This window comes from Brienomyrus brachyistius, chromosome 18 (genome assembly GCF_023856365.1).
Source record: "Brienomyrus brachyistius isolate T26 chromosome 18, BBRACH_0.4, whole genome shotgun sequence".
Classification (NCBI taxonomy): domain Eukaryota; kingdom Metazoa; phylum Chordata; class Actinopteri; order Osteoglossiformes; family Mormyridae; genus Brienomyrus; species Brienomyrus brachyistius.
This window is the reverse complement of record NC_064550.1, coordinates 11,710,090-11,727,447: the sequence shown is the minus strand read 5'-3', so window position 1 is coordinate 11,727,447 and position 17,358 is coordinate 11,710,090. Positions and strand designations below refer to the sequence as shown.

At 38.3% G+C, this 17,358-nt stretch overlaps 1 protein-coding gene and 1 long non-coding RNA gene across 4 annotated transcripts; one reads left to right on the top strand and one right to left on the bottom strand.

Moving 5' to 3' along the window:
* Positions 1 to 415: 415 nt before the first annotated feature.
* On the top strand, positions 416 to 9,342 carry LOC125712620 (uncharacterized). The gene is made up of 2 exons (XR_007383359.1): positions 416 to 4,685; positions 5,389 to 9,342. It is a non-coding gene; the product is annotated as an uncharacterized LOC125712620 (long non-coding RNA).
* A 53-nt stretch (positions 9,343 to 9,395) lies between these two features.
* Positions 9,396 to 17,356, bottom strand: c18h17orf49 (chromosome 18 C17orf49 homolog). Of its 3 annotated transcripts, none has more exons than XM_048982865.1 (6): positions 16,544 to 17,356; positions 14,026 to 14,120; positions 12,830 to 12,931; positions 11,604 to 11,818; positions 11,345 to 11,449; positions 9,396 to 10,821 (listed from the first exon to the last, which is right to left on the bottom strand). In XM_048982865.1, the coding sequence occupies exons 2-6, from the start codon at positions 14,061 to 14,063 to the stop codon at positions 10,757 to 10,759; spliced, it is 525 nt and encodes a 174-aa protein (XP_048838822.1). In that variant the 5' UTR covers positions 14,064 to 14,120; positions 16,544 to 17,356; the 3' UTR covers positions 9,396 to 10,756. The 3 variants fall into 3 exon arrangements, with proteins under 3 accessions (XP_048838822.1, XP_048838821.1, XP_048838823.1); XM_048982864.1 differs by lacking the exon at positions 16,544 to 17,356 and adding an exon at positions 14,784 to 15,580; XM_048982866.1 differs by lacking the exons at positions 12,830 to 12,931; positions 16,544 to 17,356 and adding an exon at positions 14,784 to 15,599.
* Between the last annotated feature and the right edge of the window lie 2 nt (positions 17,357 to 17,358).

The window sequence follows — 17,358 nt, the reverse complement described above, 5'->3', positions numbered from 1 at the left end:
TCTGCTTCCCGTCATACACCGCGGCAGGGATAAACGGTCATTATAATTTTAATTAAACAAAAAATAACTAAAAATCACTGAAGCCATTTTATAAGAAAAGTAGTTCAAATACTGATGCAGATGCCTAGTACACACGATTTGAGTGTGGTGAAAATTTGTTATTTGACCGTTTACATTTTTATTTAATTTTTTTTCCCTCAGCTCCGTGTCACAAGTGTAGTAAGGCTGCTGCGAGCTGCCGTTGGCGCCATTTTCAAACAGCAGAGCCTGCGAGGATGATAGGATTGAAAAGCACAATAAAATATTTTTTCAATATCCACAAAATTTTACTGCATTCTTCGAGAAAACTCAGCTATGAATTTTAAATTAATTTTTAACATGATTTGGAAGGAGTTAATAAAACAGAGGTAAGGCACTTTAATTCGGTTTGCAGTTTTAAAAGACATGTAATCTTTAATCTTTTACATAGATCATTTTGAAATATACAGACAAATGTTCACCGCGGTGAGTTTAACTTTTCGTTCGGGTTTTGTTGTTCTGCTTATTGGGCTTGTTCGTGCTTGTGACCGCCAACCGCGTTGCATATCTGCGCTTCTGTCACTCCGTTATCAGTGCGGACCCCTCCCCGAGTTTGCCCTGCGCCCCTTCAGACGAAGCCCTCCACCCCTTACCAGCAATCACCACCACGTCGTTTCACTTTTCTACCGGTGACTTTTCCCGCGACGCTTAGAAGCTTCATTCCTGCTTCATTTAATAATAGTATTAATTCCTGCTTCATATAACAATCGAATTATTATTATTATTATTATTATTATTAATAGTCAATTAGAACTAATAAATTAAGTAACATTTTGTGTATTTTTGAACGTGTTCTACTCGAGCTAAATTAGTGGGCGATGCGCCGCCGCGGTAGTTGGGCAGCCCCTCTTGAGACTCGACGCACAGCCACGGACTTTCCTCCAGCTTAATACCGGAGATCTTCAGTCAAATAATTTACTTTTCATGCAAAACAGTTATGTATAAGGCCACAGTTTCCCCGGGGAAAGGCAATAAAACATGTAATTTTGATTAACACTGATGACTCGTTCCTTTCAGTTTAGCAGAAAAATCCAGACTTGCGCATAACAAACCGAGGTTTTTGACGTGATACGATGTTATACCCAGCATTTCCTTGATTGGTAGTTCGCGTCAGTATCAGTCATGTACATATCCGTAGTTCAAATTATGGGTAAAAGAATCCAGAATTTTATATTTGGTGGTGCACTACAACATACTCATCGATTAAATATAACGTATCATTTTCATATCATTAATGGTGATAATGACAAACAAGCTTTGTAGAATAGACACGCTTGTGGTTGAGATTTATGACGCGGAAACGGTATTTTAGATGACTGACTTGATGAGCCATGGTAAATATGGTTATGAGCCAGCTAATATTAATATATTCACATTTAGATAAGGCTCAGATAATAGGTCGTGCGTTAATAATGCTATTTTTGCCACATGCTTTGACTGAAGCATTTGAAGACAATTCATTAGTAAGTAATATTTTTCACCATCTAGTACAATTATCACTGTAATGATTGTTATTCTTTACTGTAAAAGTAATACGTACTCACGGACAGTGTTACATTTATTAAATATAACTTTGACGAGTCGCAGTTAGTTTGGGTATTTAATTACACCACTGCAATGATCGTAGTGGTTAAACAAATTTTTAAACGGAAATATTTTTACAGCAGTAAAAACTGTTTGTATTTCAGTAAACCGTGGAATTAGCACTGTACGTTTTTCTGTTACTGTAGGTAAAATAAAACCATTTTCGTAATGAATAGGGGGAATTCCAGAATATTAAATTTCACAACGTATTGTACATGTAGATAATGCATTATAGATTCTTTAAACTTTCAGTGTGTGTTTTAGTATGCGACGTGGATATTTTGAGTATCCACTGTCAGCAACAATTACAAGTTCATTAAGTTAAAACAGCTAGCTGTCACCTACTTTTGGTCTTAAGGTAAAACAAAAGTTTTCTGAATATCATTGGAAGTAGGTCTTAAAGTAAAAAGGCACAGTTATTTAAATTGTAATGTCATTGTCAGCGATAAATATCTATTTTATGTGGTGTAATTTTTAAATAAACCATATAGCAATAAGAATGGGATAAGAAAATTGTTTTTACACATTACTCCAAATTAAGTATTTTAGCACACCTAACACTGTGTACGTATATCAATTAAAAGTATAAATTTGAATAATTTTAAGTCTCAAAAATGGGGTTGGTCTGCAGCTGTTAAGTAGTGTGCACACTTACGTACCTGTAGAGGTCAGGCCAATAAACACCACTTAACCCAATACTAAAAGCCATCAAAACTCATATTACAAACATTAAAGATGAAGTTCAGCTTTGTTTTACTCATCTGTGTTTCAATGAACACTATTCCTGGTTCACTAATTGGGAGGAGGCCTATAAAATCTGTTGAATTCAATTAATCAGATAACAAAGGCATAAAAATGCAAATGACAGATGCAGTGTTGGTTACCACGTAATGAATAAAATAGGTGTAATTCATTCAGTAAGTACATTATATATTTTCTCCTATGTGTTTTATTTTGAGAGAAAGTATTTGGTAGCAGTGGTTAAGGTAGTTTGCTTTTGATGACATTACTACAAATCCAATTCCTGTATGAGACAATTGCTGTAAAATATGTAATATTAAAAATATGAATGGTCTTAGATTTTTTGGTATGCAAACAGTTGATTATATTAAGGCTTCTATCAACTAAATAAGCTTGGCATTTTTGTTTGCCAGTGATAATTAAACAATGGTGATTTTTCAAAGGTAGATTTTAATACAAAGATATCTGTTCTGTAAGTGCTAGACTAGTGCAGGATTCTGGGTATGTTCTGTTACATGGTAACTTTTTTTTTATTTACAAACGAAGGGCAACTGCCTTTAAAAAAAAAGACTCCCTCTTTGCTGTAGGATGATGGTAATAACCCTGTAATTACTAGCTATTTTTATTGGCTCTTAATTTACCGGTCATTTTTGAAAAGGTGGGATTTTTTTTCCAAGAGCTTTTTGTATTTTCAGGCTCAGTGGATAATTATAGCTGTTGGCTTTTATAAGGCCTACAACTGAGAAATCCATATTATGAATTGATTATTTTAAAAAATACTTCTTTGTATTATAAATTTTCTCTACTTCTTTCAGATGCAAGGATAGTTTTGTAGTAAGTTAATTTTTCACTTTGAATTAGTTACATACATGGTTTTTACATTGAATAAAAGCCATTGTGATCATTATCATTTTATTGTAACAAAAATACTTCATGGAAATATTGTACACTTCAAGTATACAGTCCACATTTAAACCATATTTGCTAAAGATGTGTTATACAGCACTTTAAGTATATGAATGTACAGTGTTTCTAATATGTAACAGAAATATTCAACTCATCTTTAATTTTATTTTTCTGTACTATTTTGTACTTGCCTACAGGTGTAACAAGGGAGATGTGTGTGTATGTTTGTGTGTGTGTGTGTGTGTATGTATGTGTCATTGTCTGAAGTAGGCATGTAGTCAGAGGATAGTTCAGTGGTTTCCTAATGGTTGTGAGTGTTTCCAGTCAAAATAACCTGATTAGTGCATGTATAAAAAGGGCTTTGCGACATAATTATGAAGACTGAACATGTAAGAAATAATCACGTAGTTTTATTTTGTTGTTGTACGGGTTAGTATCTCACATGCACTTCCGCAGCATTCTGGTGAAACACGTATTAAATGTTATTGCTTATATTTATTATTATTATTTCTGGGGGGCTTTTTATTGGGAGTGTGTGTTTGTCTGTGTGTGTACGCATGTGCATGTGTGTGAGCTGTCTAGGCCTCACTCCTCAGTAAAACTATCTGTAGAACCAGATCAACATTTTCCACCCTTGGCTTTGCTTCCGATATCTGTAGAGAGGCACGGGACTAAGCAAGCAGTAGGGAGAGCAACGCCATCCAAATTTATAAGGCAAAAAAGTGTTAAAATCTGTATAAATAGTTTACCATACCTTACAGTAATCCCGACTTTTCCTTTGTTGCCCTGATATAAATTCCCTGAAACTTCCTTAATTTCTCCCCTTCTGTTAAATGCTAACTGAACCAAGGCCAAGATTAAAGTCTAAAAAGCTATATGGCATGCTGCCTGTCTGTGTATCTCTATGTTTATGTAGCTTGCCTCCATCCCAACACACACAGACACTTTTACTAAGGAAAACAACACATTCCCTCTCCTGTTTCCCTTTCTTGTTGCTTCTCCAATGTGTAATTTGCCCCCCCACCCCTCCGCCTGCACGAATGTCTTGGCAGGCGAACAAGAGGGAGAGTGAGCGAATGCCGTTGAGCGCTGGCTCAGCCCGGCCGAAGAGCCCCACAAAATAATTTTTTGTCCCTAAACAGTGACAGCTTTCGAGCTCAAAATTAATATCCAAGTAAAGTGGTCCCAAAGGGACCCCCTGATTTTTTTTCAGATTTTTCAGGCTCCCTGAAAAGGTTCATTTTAATTGTAGAAAGTGATGCCCCGGGAAAAAGCCTACACACACCCTGCTTTTTATGCCGACCAAGTTCCTCAGACGGCATCACTGGCCGCGGCAAAGCAGAGGCAGCACACCACTGGAGAGCAGGTTTCTGAAGGTGAATGGGGAGGAACGGGGGTCGGGTGAACATGGGGGAGGGGTGGGGGTGTCACATTTTAAAGAAAAATTTAGGGTTCAACACCCCTTGCTTCCAAATGAAAGATAGGGACCCCTGGTTCAGACAGTTAGGATTCTCTCCTTTTAATGTAGGCATGGAGTGTCCCATTGTGTGGTGAGTTTTAACCCTGGACAAAGTCCTCTCTAGTCGTTTTTATAATTAATATTGATGTTTATATATTATTAAAATATATGAAGAATTATTTTTTTCCTTTTTTGCGTATGTTTGTGGAGTTTCTTTATCATACCCATTTTTAGCTGTGGAAGTGTGTTCATGTGTATATATTTTTAAGTGTTAAGAAATAGATTTTTGTGTTGAATTTGGTATAGCAGGGACAGAACTCTTCACCATTAAGCGGTTTGTCATATGCAAAAGAAATTCACTTGTATCCACAGTGATGAAAACAAGTTAAACAAAATTAGTTTTCTTTTGCTTATTTTTTGCTTGAACAAGATCCCTGAAGGAATTATTAGTTTTGTTCTGTGATATTTTTATTTTTTTTTGCATTCAGTTATTACAATGTATATAGGTTTCTTTTTTAATCACTGAATTGCACCCCGATGGTGGAATATTGTGAAGACTGGAGGTAAGTGTTTTTAAAATGTATTTCTTCTTCTCTCTTTTCCATTTTCACCATTGGTAGTTTTACATCCTTCAAGGGCTGCCTGATGGGAGTGCAATGCAGGACCAGGCTGTCAGCTTTTCATCTACGTCTTGATTTTCTCCTCTCCTCGTCCTCTCTCTCCTTCTTTCTCTCCCCCCTTTTTTTTTGTTGAGTATACTGAGGCTGGCAAAGGAAGCGGCCTCATTCTCCCTGCTTCTCTACCCAATGCCTACAACAGTATGGTGACCATATCACTTTACTTTAAAAAAAATAATAAAAAAATCTGACTTCAGGAATGCCAGGATATGCATATTAACATCCAGAACCCAACACAGCAGTCCATGGGGTGGACTTAGAACAAGCAGGTCACCCTCAAAGCCCAATCTGCAGATAGCAATGTTTACCACTGCTGGATCAGGATATTCATGTATAATTATACTTTTCGGTTGTGTTTTTGGCTTATCATGTCAAGATAATTCCTGATAGGCTTGTCGCATTGTTTTCTGTTTTGAATGGTGTTTTGGTGCTAAAGATATTGTTTTCTCTTTTTGGAAATCATGGTAAAAAGTATAATAATTAAAACTGTTTAATTTGCTATAGTACTGCAAGTAAAAATATACTTCCATTACACTGTTAGCATCACGTGTGTGAAAATTGTGGGTGTTTGGTTGATCTGAGCAGACTTGCTGAATTTTCAGTACACCAATTTGGGTGTGGTGTACTTAAGAAAAGTATTTATAACTTTTGCACTTTAAAATACTAGGTAAAATATTTATTGCTGTTATTGATCATTTTAATTAGGTACAATTATATATTTAAAACAGCATTTGTGAATAGATGGTTTATATGCTGGTAAAATATTGCCACATCACTTGCTTTTATGTGCTGTCTTCCTTTGTGGGATCCCTGTCACCAAAGTGTTTGTGGTGTCTTTTGATTTAGTTTTAGATGTGTGTGCATGTTGCTGTGTTTATATGGCTGTTGTGCGTTTGTTGTTAATATTGTACAGTGAAACTGAGCCCATGTTTTCACATGCCTTTTTCTCTTTTTTTTGCCTGTCCTCTCCTCCATTTTGTGTAGCCCTCCATTTTGTCATGAACACTTGCTGAGTAATTAATTCAGTTTCCAAATTCAAGCCGCTTTTTTTTTCATTTTAATATAAAAAAAAAACTTTCTGTATTCTTGACTTTAGAATCTGGTATATAGATTCTAATACTATCAGAAGAACAGATTTTAATGCATTTAGTTGAGTTGTAAATTGCAGAACTAGTTTTATGTGTTTTTTTACATTGTTGTGAATTTGAAAACATTTTTCATGTTACTACTTTTTTATTGTACTATAAACCTAAAAAGTAGGTTTTAGTATAAATACTAAAAGTAGTGTTTTTAATGCACTTGGGCAAATGTCTTACTGGGATGAGATGATTAATTTTATTGTTTAATCATTAAGTCATTGTCTTCCAGTGGGTGAGTCGGTAATTTTATATGACTGTGACCTTCTAATAGATGACATTCAAGTTGTTTATGCATAATGCCCTTCACATTCGGCAGAATCAGGACAAATCAAAATAGACTCCTAAAAATGAGCAATTATGGACACAGCATTATGGCTTAAATGGCATTACAGAATTCAGAGTTACAGGGACCCTGTAATATTGGGCTGTCCTCTCCAATTTGGGCTGCAAACATAGAGACAAAACCACGGAACTACATGACAGGATTTTACAATATTGATCAGATTTGTATTTTAATTAACAAGAAATTTATTTGAATCCACCACTGATTGCAAAGTAAACTACTGTAAAAATTGTGATCCAAAACATTATTTTAGAAAGTGTTGAAGTGATGTATAGAAGCCTTGAATTACAGCACCATCCTTAAACCAAATGTTTAACCCTACTAAATATAATGAAATGCATCTGATATGGATGATACACATAGGAGAATGGATAATTCTTGTGTTGGACTGAGTTTCTTAAAGTTAGATGTTAAATGAACTAATCACACCATGAAGGCAGTGAGTGTTCCACCTTCATTCAGACAAATACAGTGTATGAATTCAATGAGACTAACTAGAAGAACATCAGAAAATAAGTCAGTTAATATATAAATAAGCCAGAAAATGAACCGTAGAAATAGATGTTGTCTGGTGTATTTCATCCCAATCAGTAAATGATTTGTTCCAGTATGGCACCCTTTTTCCCACTATGTGGCCAATCTGATCCCTTCTAACTGCACTTGACTCCAGAGTGCCCTCTAGCAGCACATCATGGTTTGCAGGCTTCCCAAGATACTTTCCAAACCATTCTGTGCTGTTTCTGGGAACTCTGGAAATTACATTGGGGAGTTCCTCAGGAGTAGCACACCGCCATCCCCCCAGTTTACTGTCGTTTTTGCAATCAGCAAGCCAACTGCAGCCTATAGTAAACAAATGTTTTTGATTGTGGGGTGAAACATATAAAATGTTACAGGCTCTTGCTTGGGACCATTAACACTTAATACGTGTGGTGAGTGACTGAATTTTAGGGAGGTGAAAGTAAGTGCTGCTGGGTTCTGCTGGACACATTAAAGATGGATGATACTTCACATAGTGAAAGGCATATTAACTTCAGGCTTTATTTTATGCCATTATGTTTTGTATATCCTGTAATTATACCTATTATATACCATTTATAAACCTGTTTCTTTGCTGTATAGCATTGGAGAAATGTTTCATATTCATTTGGCTGCTGAGAAAATAGAAAATTCTAGTAACACTTAAAGCAATCATAATGCATTTATAAAGTTTCATCAACATGGCTATAACAATTTATTAAAAGGCATAACATGTTACGGTATAGCCATGTTTATTATGCATTATGAATGCTCTATAAAGCTGTTATCTCATGCACTATATCTTCATAATGCATTATAATGGTCAATATAAGCCATTATACAATATATATAGTGAATTGTAGATGAGAGCTTCATTGAGCATTCATAATGCGTAATAAGCAGCTATAATGTGTTGTGCCTTTTTATAAATAGCTATAGCTGTGTTGATAATACTTCATGAAAACTTCATAATGCATTATAATGCAATCTATAATGCATTATACATTAGTGCTTTAAGTAAAATGTTGCCAAAATTGTCATACCAAGAAATGTGTATCTGCCTCACTTGTACATCATTTTGCGTAAAAATAATCTGCTAAATAATATAAATGTCTGAGAAACCGGGACTGATTAAATTTCTGCTGCATAAATACCTGTAATCTATGCTAAGCCATTGCTAAGGAAATGGAAGTGAATGCATCCATGGCAGTGACCAGATCGGGCCAGGTGACATAGTGTGCAGGGCTGTAGCAGCATGTCAATATTGGGAGCTGGTCTCTCTCTGGGCTGCCAGTAGGGCTCTGCTGCTGCAGTCAGGCAGACATCACTCATCGTCGTGTCCTGGGCTTGGGGCCTGGCCCATAGATGTGAGCAAGCACCGCATTAGTGACCAACGTCACCACACCTCAACATACCTTAATGCGCATGTAAAGATACAAGAACCTTATGGCGCTAACTACAGATAGGTTTTCTGTAGATACTCTGGTTGCTTTCTGAAATCTGAAGACTTGCTGCTAATTGGTCTCTCTAAATTGCCCAGAGTGTGATTGTGTATGTGCCCTGCAATAGCCTGGAATCCTGACCAGGGTATCCCCAGCTTGGTGCCTCATGTTGTCTGGAGTAGTCTCCAGGCTCCCCTGCAATCCTGACCAAGAAACAGTTACAATATGGATGAACTGTACTGAAATCATTGTACAGTACTGAACTGCAGAAAAACTATACTTATGTTTTATGTAATGGTGCAGCATGTTGAATTCAGACAACTTAATATTGGTATAATCCCACATTATTTTAAATTGGTATCAAAACTGATGTACAATAATTCAAAGCACCAAGCAACAGTTATCACTTTCAGCTTTGGCAAAATAAAAATATTAAAATGTGATTAGCAAAAGAAAATGTGTGCATATCATAACTACTATAGTGAAATAATCTGAACCAGCTTTCAAAGATTTTACAAAATGTTACTTTATTACAACCTACACAGTTTATATCCTGAAGCATTCTGGGAACTATATCTCACTTTCTTTTCACAGTTGGTGCACTTTTCAGGGATGCAGTGGGCAAGCTGTGAAGGTTTAAATGCAACTTTTAAGAAGCATTGTGTGATGTTATGGAGGCACAGCTTGATGCAAGCATGTCAAGCTAGCAGGTATTTAATATAAACATGGTGAACAAAAACGCATCCAAGTTATTCAGCTTTACAAAACTATTTGTTGTATTCAATGATGCAACTTCAAGTCTTGAATACTACAAGCTTCTCTGGGAGCTGAGGGTTTTTCCCTATTACATTATGAGAAACATGAACAAACTATGAAACACTTAATGCTTGTAAAGGTGCGCAGAAAACCAAAAAGGAGCACTATGCTCAACATAACCATGCACAACTTGCAAATAAATGTATAAACTTTACATATGAAAGATTTTTATACAACTAAGACACAAGCTGCACACTGGAGTATACTCTGAAAAACAAGAGCCAGGCAATTTCTGTTTAGCACACAGTTTTTCATAGTTTTTATTTGCAGAATAGGAATGTGAAGGATTAACGTATTCATTTAAAAAATGCTAATAAACCATTTCACATACACTCATGCTAAAATCCTATGGAACAAAAATATATGCAAAGAAAATTTTTCACATCTCCACAATAAATCTGTTCTGTAGGTTCACCTGATAGATATCAAATCCCCAGTTCTCTCCACCTAAATATAGCCAACCATTAAAGCTAGACATCGAAACAGTATATTACCGTAATATAAACTCTGGAGTACAAATATAAGAAATCTACCCGAAGGAAACCCTCCCCCACATAAGGGCGTGAACTGAGATCCCTTGGTTTTACTTATAAAAACAACAGCACTTAAGACAACTGCTGCGATGTGTTGTTAAAGATCACAGCAGTCTCAGTGTTCCCCACAGGTTGTGATCCAGAAGTGAATTACCACAAAATTATCAAAAACTACAGGTATTTGATTAAAACCAATAATGCCATTGCAGAAATCCTACAATTTGGCACTCGTATGGGAAAACAGATCCATCTACTGCTTTTCTACCCCAGAAACCTCAGGTTTCTTGCTTACAGAAGTCTGGTCTTAACAGGATCAAACACCATTAACAATGCGGGCAGAAATCTATGCTGGATCTGCCTGAAGATCTAAAAATCTAAAATAATATTGCTTCTGAAGAGAAATGGCATTTCCCGTTTTCCTTTGATAATGTCTTTTTTTAAAAGAAAAGGACAAATGAATAACTACAAAAAACATCACGAAGCTCTCCACTGTCATGGTTACATCTGATGATAGACCCATGGTCAGCGTGAGAGGAGGGGTAGGTCGCTGGAGTTCATGATGAGGCTGGAGTCCAGATTGAGGCTCTCTACAGACAGTGGAGAAACAGTACATATGAAAGATTATTCGAATTTGAAAATCAGTGGTCATTGACACACCACAGTGCGCAACAACGAAATGTGTCCTCTGCATTTAACCCATATGTGACATAGCAGGGGGCAGCTAATTCAGGGCCCGGGGAGCAGTACTTGGGGTCGGTATCTTGCCCAGAGTACCTCAGTGGTGCCTTTCTGATTGGGCACTCGAACCAGCGATTTTTCAATTACAAGTGCACTTCCCTAACCATTAAACCACCACTGCCCATTCTGTTCCTAGAACTATGCAAGGACTGAATTGGGTCTGTAATACTATTAACTGTTCTACCTAATCTCTATTTATACTGTACCAGTAAAAGACTCAAAAGATTGCATTAGTAATTAGATTGCACAATTCATTATTTCTGTAAATATTATATTCGAAGCAGTTGTCCAGAAGACTGGGTACATACAGATACAAAAGCTCAATGTGGGAGAGAAATTGTCACACATAGATACAAAGAGATCAGCTCTCACCTTGATCAAAGTTGAGCTTTTTGGTAGTGGAGCCTTCACCCAGCCCTTCAATATCGACCAGGTCGCTGTTTACATCAGAGTCATTGAGGGCACTCAGGGTAACATCTGCATGAGCACATGCAGGAATCAGGACATATCAAAAGAAAAGGAGGCAATGGGACTAGCATATTACAGCAGGTTAAAATAACGTGCATTCTGTGAGGTAGCACAATGATCTGGCAGCTTAACATACAATATAATCTGAGCATGTCACACCCACCTGCTGTCTTCTGTTTTTTAATGGCTGGAGGAGCAGAGGTTGGGCCCTGCAATCCGGCAGTCACAACAACCTGTGAAGTAGGTACAGTGATGACCTGTGAGGCTGGGGCTGGTGCCACGGCACTCTTTTTAGTGGTCTTTTTCGGAGAATCCGATGAAAGTGGCACCCGGCTGTCCTCATAGAGCTTCCGTTTCACTGTGGTCTTGATCTGGGCACTGATTTGAGAAGGGGAACAGAATCATCAGGATAAAACTAGACAGGGCAGACCATTCCTTAAAAGTAGTTCACAAGCAGTTTTAAACAAACATACTTTTCAGACCTTGAATCTCAAATAGTTGTCTGGACATTTTAGTCATGAGACAAATCGAAGCTATCACAATTAATGCAAATAAATCTTAGGAACTTCACTCACTGTTGATAACCACAGTAAAAAAAAAAAAAACTGCTCCCACATGAAATTATGTCATTTCAAATATATGGTTTCCTGGCATAACAGCCATTTGGAAAGTTTTCCAAACAACATTTCATAATTTTTTAGAGTACCATAATTTCCACTACACCAAGGTATATTAATTGGGAAAATTAGGAAATTCCTGCCTTTAAATGCAATTATCACAATATAGCAATATTGTCTTAAAAGGGACATCAAAAGAAAAATTACTAAAGTAATTAAGCATGTAAAATGCATGTAGATTATTCTGGATGGAATCTATTAGAAGATTGAACAAATTCTTTCAAAACAATGGGTAAGTGCTCTCTGTTTTTAAAACAAAGTAAGTTTGAATATGTAGAACAGATCTAGTTAGTAAATAAAGTTTCCTTTAAAGTATTCACAATTTCAGAAAAGCATTGTCAATTAACTGAAAGTCCCTGCATCACAGGAAGAAATTTGCTTCCAATGTGGAAATCTATAGCATCACCCCGATCATTGCTATTGGTATTTGCCACACCACTGCCGAGCTGTGGTAACGCAAGGCCAAGCAGATGGACGCTGGAGTTGCCCATACACACCCCCAAAGAGAAAAGCAGTAAGGAGGTGGAGCAGCTCATGCCAGAACAAAGTCTGGCCTCACTGCATAGATGCAAGGGAACAGACAAGCAAAAGTGATGAGGAAAGAGAAGACATTGTCTTATACAGGATGAAACTCAGGAAGAGGGTTAGAGGGAATAAAGAGTGTATAACTAAAAGACATAGGAGTGAAGGGCAGAGAAAAGGGTCGTCTTACACTGTGCGCTCCTTGATGACCGAGCTGATACTGTTCAGGTCGTCACCAAAGCGCCGCACGGCTGACCGCAACATCTCGATTTCAGTGTCCGTCCACTTGGCTCTGTGAGATGCACAGCGAGGGGTGGGGGTGGATGAGGAGGGGCAGTGTCATCATTTTCCTACCACACTCCACTTGACAATTTCCCAATAAAATATTAGGGAGTCTGTCAAATCTCACTTTCCAAATCTTGACACGGCTTATTTGTTCCAACCAAGACAAAAGAATTCGTTTATTTTCCCTCTTTAATCTAGGCCACCACCAGGGCAGAATGTCAGTGGATGTAATTAAAATGTTACAATTTAAGAATTACACTTCTACCCAGGATGACGTCAAATCAGAGCAAAGGGAAGTTAAGGTACGAACACACATCAAGATTCATCAGATGTTTCTGCTGTCAAACGTGCATATCTACACATAAGTGCAAATACACACATTCAAATTTTATCTGTAGATAGAGACTACAAAACTGAGCAGAATGTATATGACATAACTGCACCTAAAAATAAGTAGGTAGGTAAGTATCCTTTGTTCGTCGCACAAGGATATTAAGCACACTTACCAAAAGAAAGAAAGAGAGTGGCTATTCTTAAGCAGCAATGTTTTTTCACACAGTAGTATAGCTAGTGCAGGTATTCTCTATCTGTAACTACAAGTTAACCCTTTTTCCCTCAGGAGTACACAGTCAAAAATAAAATAAAAAAAAAATCTGCCCAATAAGCTGTCAGTTTCAATTTCAGCAGATGAATGGCAACGAACTCAGAGGACATGTATGCTAGTGCTCACTGGTCCCAAGTTTAAGTGAGACCTATCCCAAATTATAGGAAAACCAGAACAGAGGGAGAACTGATTAGGCACACTGCTGCCAGGAAGCAAGACTAGTATAATGTGCTGACTGCCCGCAGAGAATGATGGATCAACAATGATTTAACGATTTTTCCACTTTACTACCAAAAATGCAGTTTTCCAAAATAACCATGAGGGTTTTCCCTTTGATTCCCTCTCCAAACCACTTCCTTTCCAGGACTTTTCCCTGAATTCTGTGTGTTTCTATCCAGTTTCCCCTCTACCTGTTTATTTGTGTATTTGGGGCTCCACTGGTCATCGGAAAGCGTGGCTTAGCACCACAAAGCCACAGCTGTGAAGCTCAGACTCACCCAGCAGGGCAGGAGTCGGCTACTGGGTGTAACTGCATGGTGAGCTCGCCCAACTTGGTGAAAGCAGCACCGGCAGCTGAGAAGATCTCCCCCACCTGACACGCATAGAGAGACAGAACTAGAGTTAGGAAACAGCCTAGATACCAACAAGCTAGGATGCTGGGAAAAATGATCAATGACTGCTCCTCAAGTAGGCCACCCCACCCCCCAACTCGTTTACACACGTGCCTTTCTCAAGTTTATATTCACAAACACACTAACCAGACGTAGTTCTTTGGAAAACGGCAGCACGGTGGGGAAATTGTGCGGTCCGTCCATAAATTTAGTACATTTCAAAGAATGTATGTCATCTATACAAATAATATGCTTAGGTCATTTCAAAACTGAATCTAACCAAGTTTGCTATGAAACCAAATGAGACATTTGCAACATTATCAACGAAATCTTAAAATGTCAAAATATTAGTAAACGTTATCAGGAAAGTGGGTATTTGTTCACACTTGCAAGTGAGGGAATAAACTGATTTTAGTATTGTTTAATCTTTCCAAGAACAAACGCTAAATATCGGAACTTCAGGCAGGAGAGACGCAGAAGCTGGTCGCAGCTGACCAAAAATAAGTATCATCAGTACCATATCTGGGCGTAACCTAAATTAGCTGAGATTGAAATATTTAAGTGATTTACCGCTGGACCGCAACAGTATATAACAGCAGCTTTCGAAAGCATTTAAAACGGACTTGGAGCGACGTTCTGCTCACCTTAGTCGATGCTGAAGTCATTTTCCCGCTAAGAAAAAAGGAATCGCGGAGCCTACCCAAAAGCGCCTTTATTTTACTCACAATATAGAGGTTTTATATTTAATGTACGCCGGCCGAACACAGGGGCCTTACAACAAAGCACAAGGCGGGCTTCACAAGCTAGGTGAGAAGAGCGGGAGATTACGGGGGGAGAGATCCGAGACGCGTCCCTTCCCCCGACCGGCTCAGGGTTCGGCTGTCTAACGCGGTCCAGGGAACCACAGCAGCCGCCCACTCAGCCCAGCCCAGCCCACACTAGCGGGATAGGATGGCCGATACACGCTGAAAACTGCGGGAACTAGCTCTGGATAGCTATTCGCACCTCCGTCCGCTCCAAGAACAATAACAGTCGGCCTGTGAAGCAGGCACACACAATCCCTTCCTTGCTTTCTTTTCTAAGCTGCGCCTCCTACGCGCACGGTTGCGCTTCTGATCCGCTAATACATGCCATTGCGCCTAATTCGGAACCCCGGCGAAATAAATAAATAAGCGAGAACCAAAAACAATTCGACGAACAGCAACTTCTCCTCCGTAGAGGAAATTCCCATTAGCCTTCGCCATTGAACGGCCATTGGCCCAAAACCTGAGAGTTTGGTCTCTGATTGGATAGCGCTCGTGTCAGTCATGGTTCTTGAATTACCGCCCCATTTCCTTTCCTTGTCGTCCGAGTCCATCGGAAATCATGTGGCGCATTGACCGAAAACGAAAAAGAACGCTTGAAAATATTTTAGGGGGTTTGCGTTCACCTACTTTGGTAATGCTTTTACTTATAAAGACATATAAAATGTCCCATTAAAAATATTGTGATACCTCAGTTGTCACATTAAATAGAAGTACAATGTCAGTACCATGGACAGTGCAAATACACCTTGCAAAGTATTCGCTCATTGTTACAACTGTTTCGTAGAAAATGTTAAAAGTTATAATACATATTATACAGTATAATTAGATCACTATTGTCATTGTCAAATCATCAGAGGAATCAGAAGAGAACAAATGACTAACAGAAATTCTGCTATATTTCGATTACCTTTCTCTCTGATTAATGGATATATTACTTACGGCCCCCTAGTGCTATCTGTGGGTAATAGACAAAGCTCAGGATGGCTGAGAGAAAATGGCAGAAAAATATAACACCCTGTGGATTCGGCCGAGCATCAATCACTTTTATTTTTCTCTAACACCACTGTTGTTAAAACTACTTACAGTACCAGACACTCAAACTATTCTTACCATTCAACACCCTCCTTAACATTCCACCCACCACCCTGACTGCCAACTGTTCCAAAAGAAAGCAGCAGCTATTACCTAGTTCCCACTCCACCACTTGCATACAGCCCCCTTCACCACGCAGTCCAGTGCACCCTCCACTTGCCCCTCTCATTAACTGATGTCAGCAAACTTCTCCTCATTAACTGACCTGCCTGTCCCCTACACCTCATCTACTTACATTTCCTACAAGTCATGGGCGTAAGTTATGGGGGGAGATGGGGTGTGGTAACCCCTTTAATAATTAAAACCAGCCAATACAACCATCTGCACCCGCCTTAAATGGGAGGAGACCTCAACCCCCCAATGTTCAAACCAAAGTTACAAGTCATTTCTCCCATGGTAACCCCTGTACTTAGACACATGGTAAGCACATAACATCTCCCATGACTAGATCATTTCACATCACATAAGCAGGCTTAAATTCCACTGCCTAAGTTACCCACACTCACCCCTTCACAAGTTGAGAAAATCAGACCAGTCTCTCTCCTTTATGTCAGTATGTGCTATCAGACCACTACAGATGATTCAAACTGCAGCAGCATAATTCTCATTCTAAATGTCCGGCACTCGACCACCTGAAATACCCTCACATTACATATCACTGTCTTTATGGCTCACTTCTTGTCAACAATGGATGCTCTTTTTTTCTATATTTACTCATCTTGTAGAGACCCAATCCTCATGTTGTTTCTGATGTTAGGCTCTAACAATATCCTACACAGCCTTTGTTCCATTGCTAACTTGCACTTCTTAGTCACTAGAAACCCAGTCCAGCAGCATCAATGTATACAAAAAAATTGGTTCCAAACAGGTTAGATAGCTGGTTATAGCAGGTTAGATAACCTGGCTTTCTATGGGTGAGAATAATTTTTTTCGTTATCATCTTTGTTTCACCTTGTATTGAGAGTTTGTTTGTAGCAGACTGGCTGTAGGCATGCATTAACAGCCCTCACGTAAATTCTAGGTTAAATTACTTCCCTTCATTTTTTAAAATATGTTGGCCTGATCTGTATTATTCGGCAGTACCGTTATTATCACTAGCCTCAAAAAACAAAAAAAATAATGAATCGCAAACCACACCAGAAATACATTTGAAACCAATTTAAAATTCTTCCAAAATCTCTAAACAAAGTCGTCACTAAAATCTATGATCTGACTGTTCACTAAGTCCAATCACCGTCAAACAGAATTCTATATTTTAAAAGTACACTGCCGCAAAATTCACGACCACAAAACACACATGCCCTAAAACAACTAGGCTATG

Excerpts from the sequence above, each read along its gene's own strand:
- c18h17orf49 (XM_048982864.1), bottom strand. The coding sequence starts at position 14,804 with ATGACTTCAGCATCGACTAAG. Across the intron at positions 14,121-14,783 it reads TGACTTCAGCATCGACTAAG|GTGGGGGAGATCTTCTCAGC; the intron begins GTGAGCAGAACG and ends TATGCGTGTCAG. Across the intron at positions 12,932-14,025 it reads GCCGACTCCTGCCCTGCTGG|AGCCAAGTGGACGGACACTG; the intron begins GTGAGTCTGAGC and ends TGCATCTCACAG.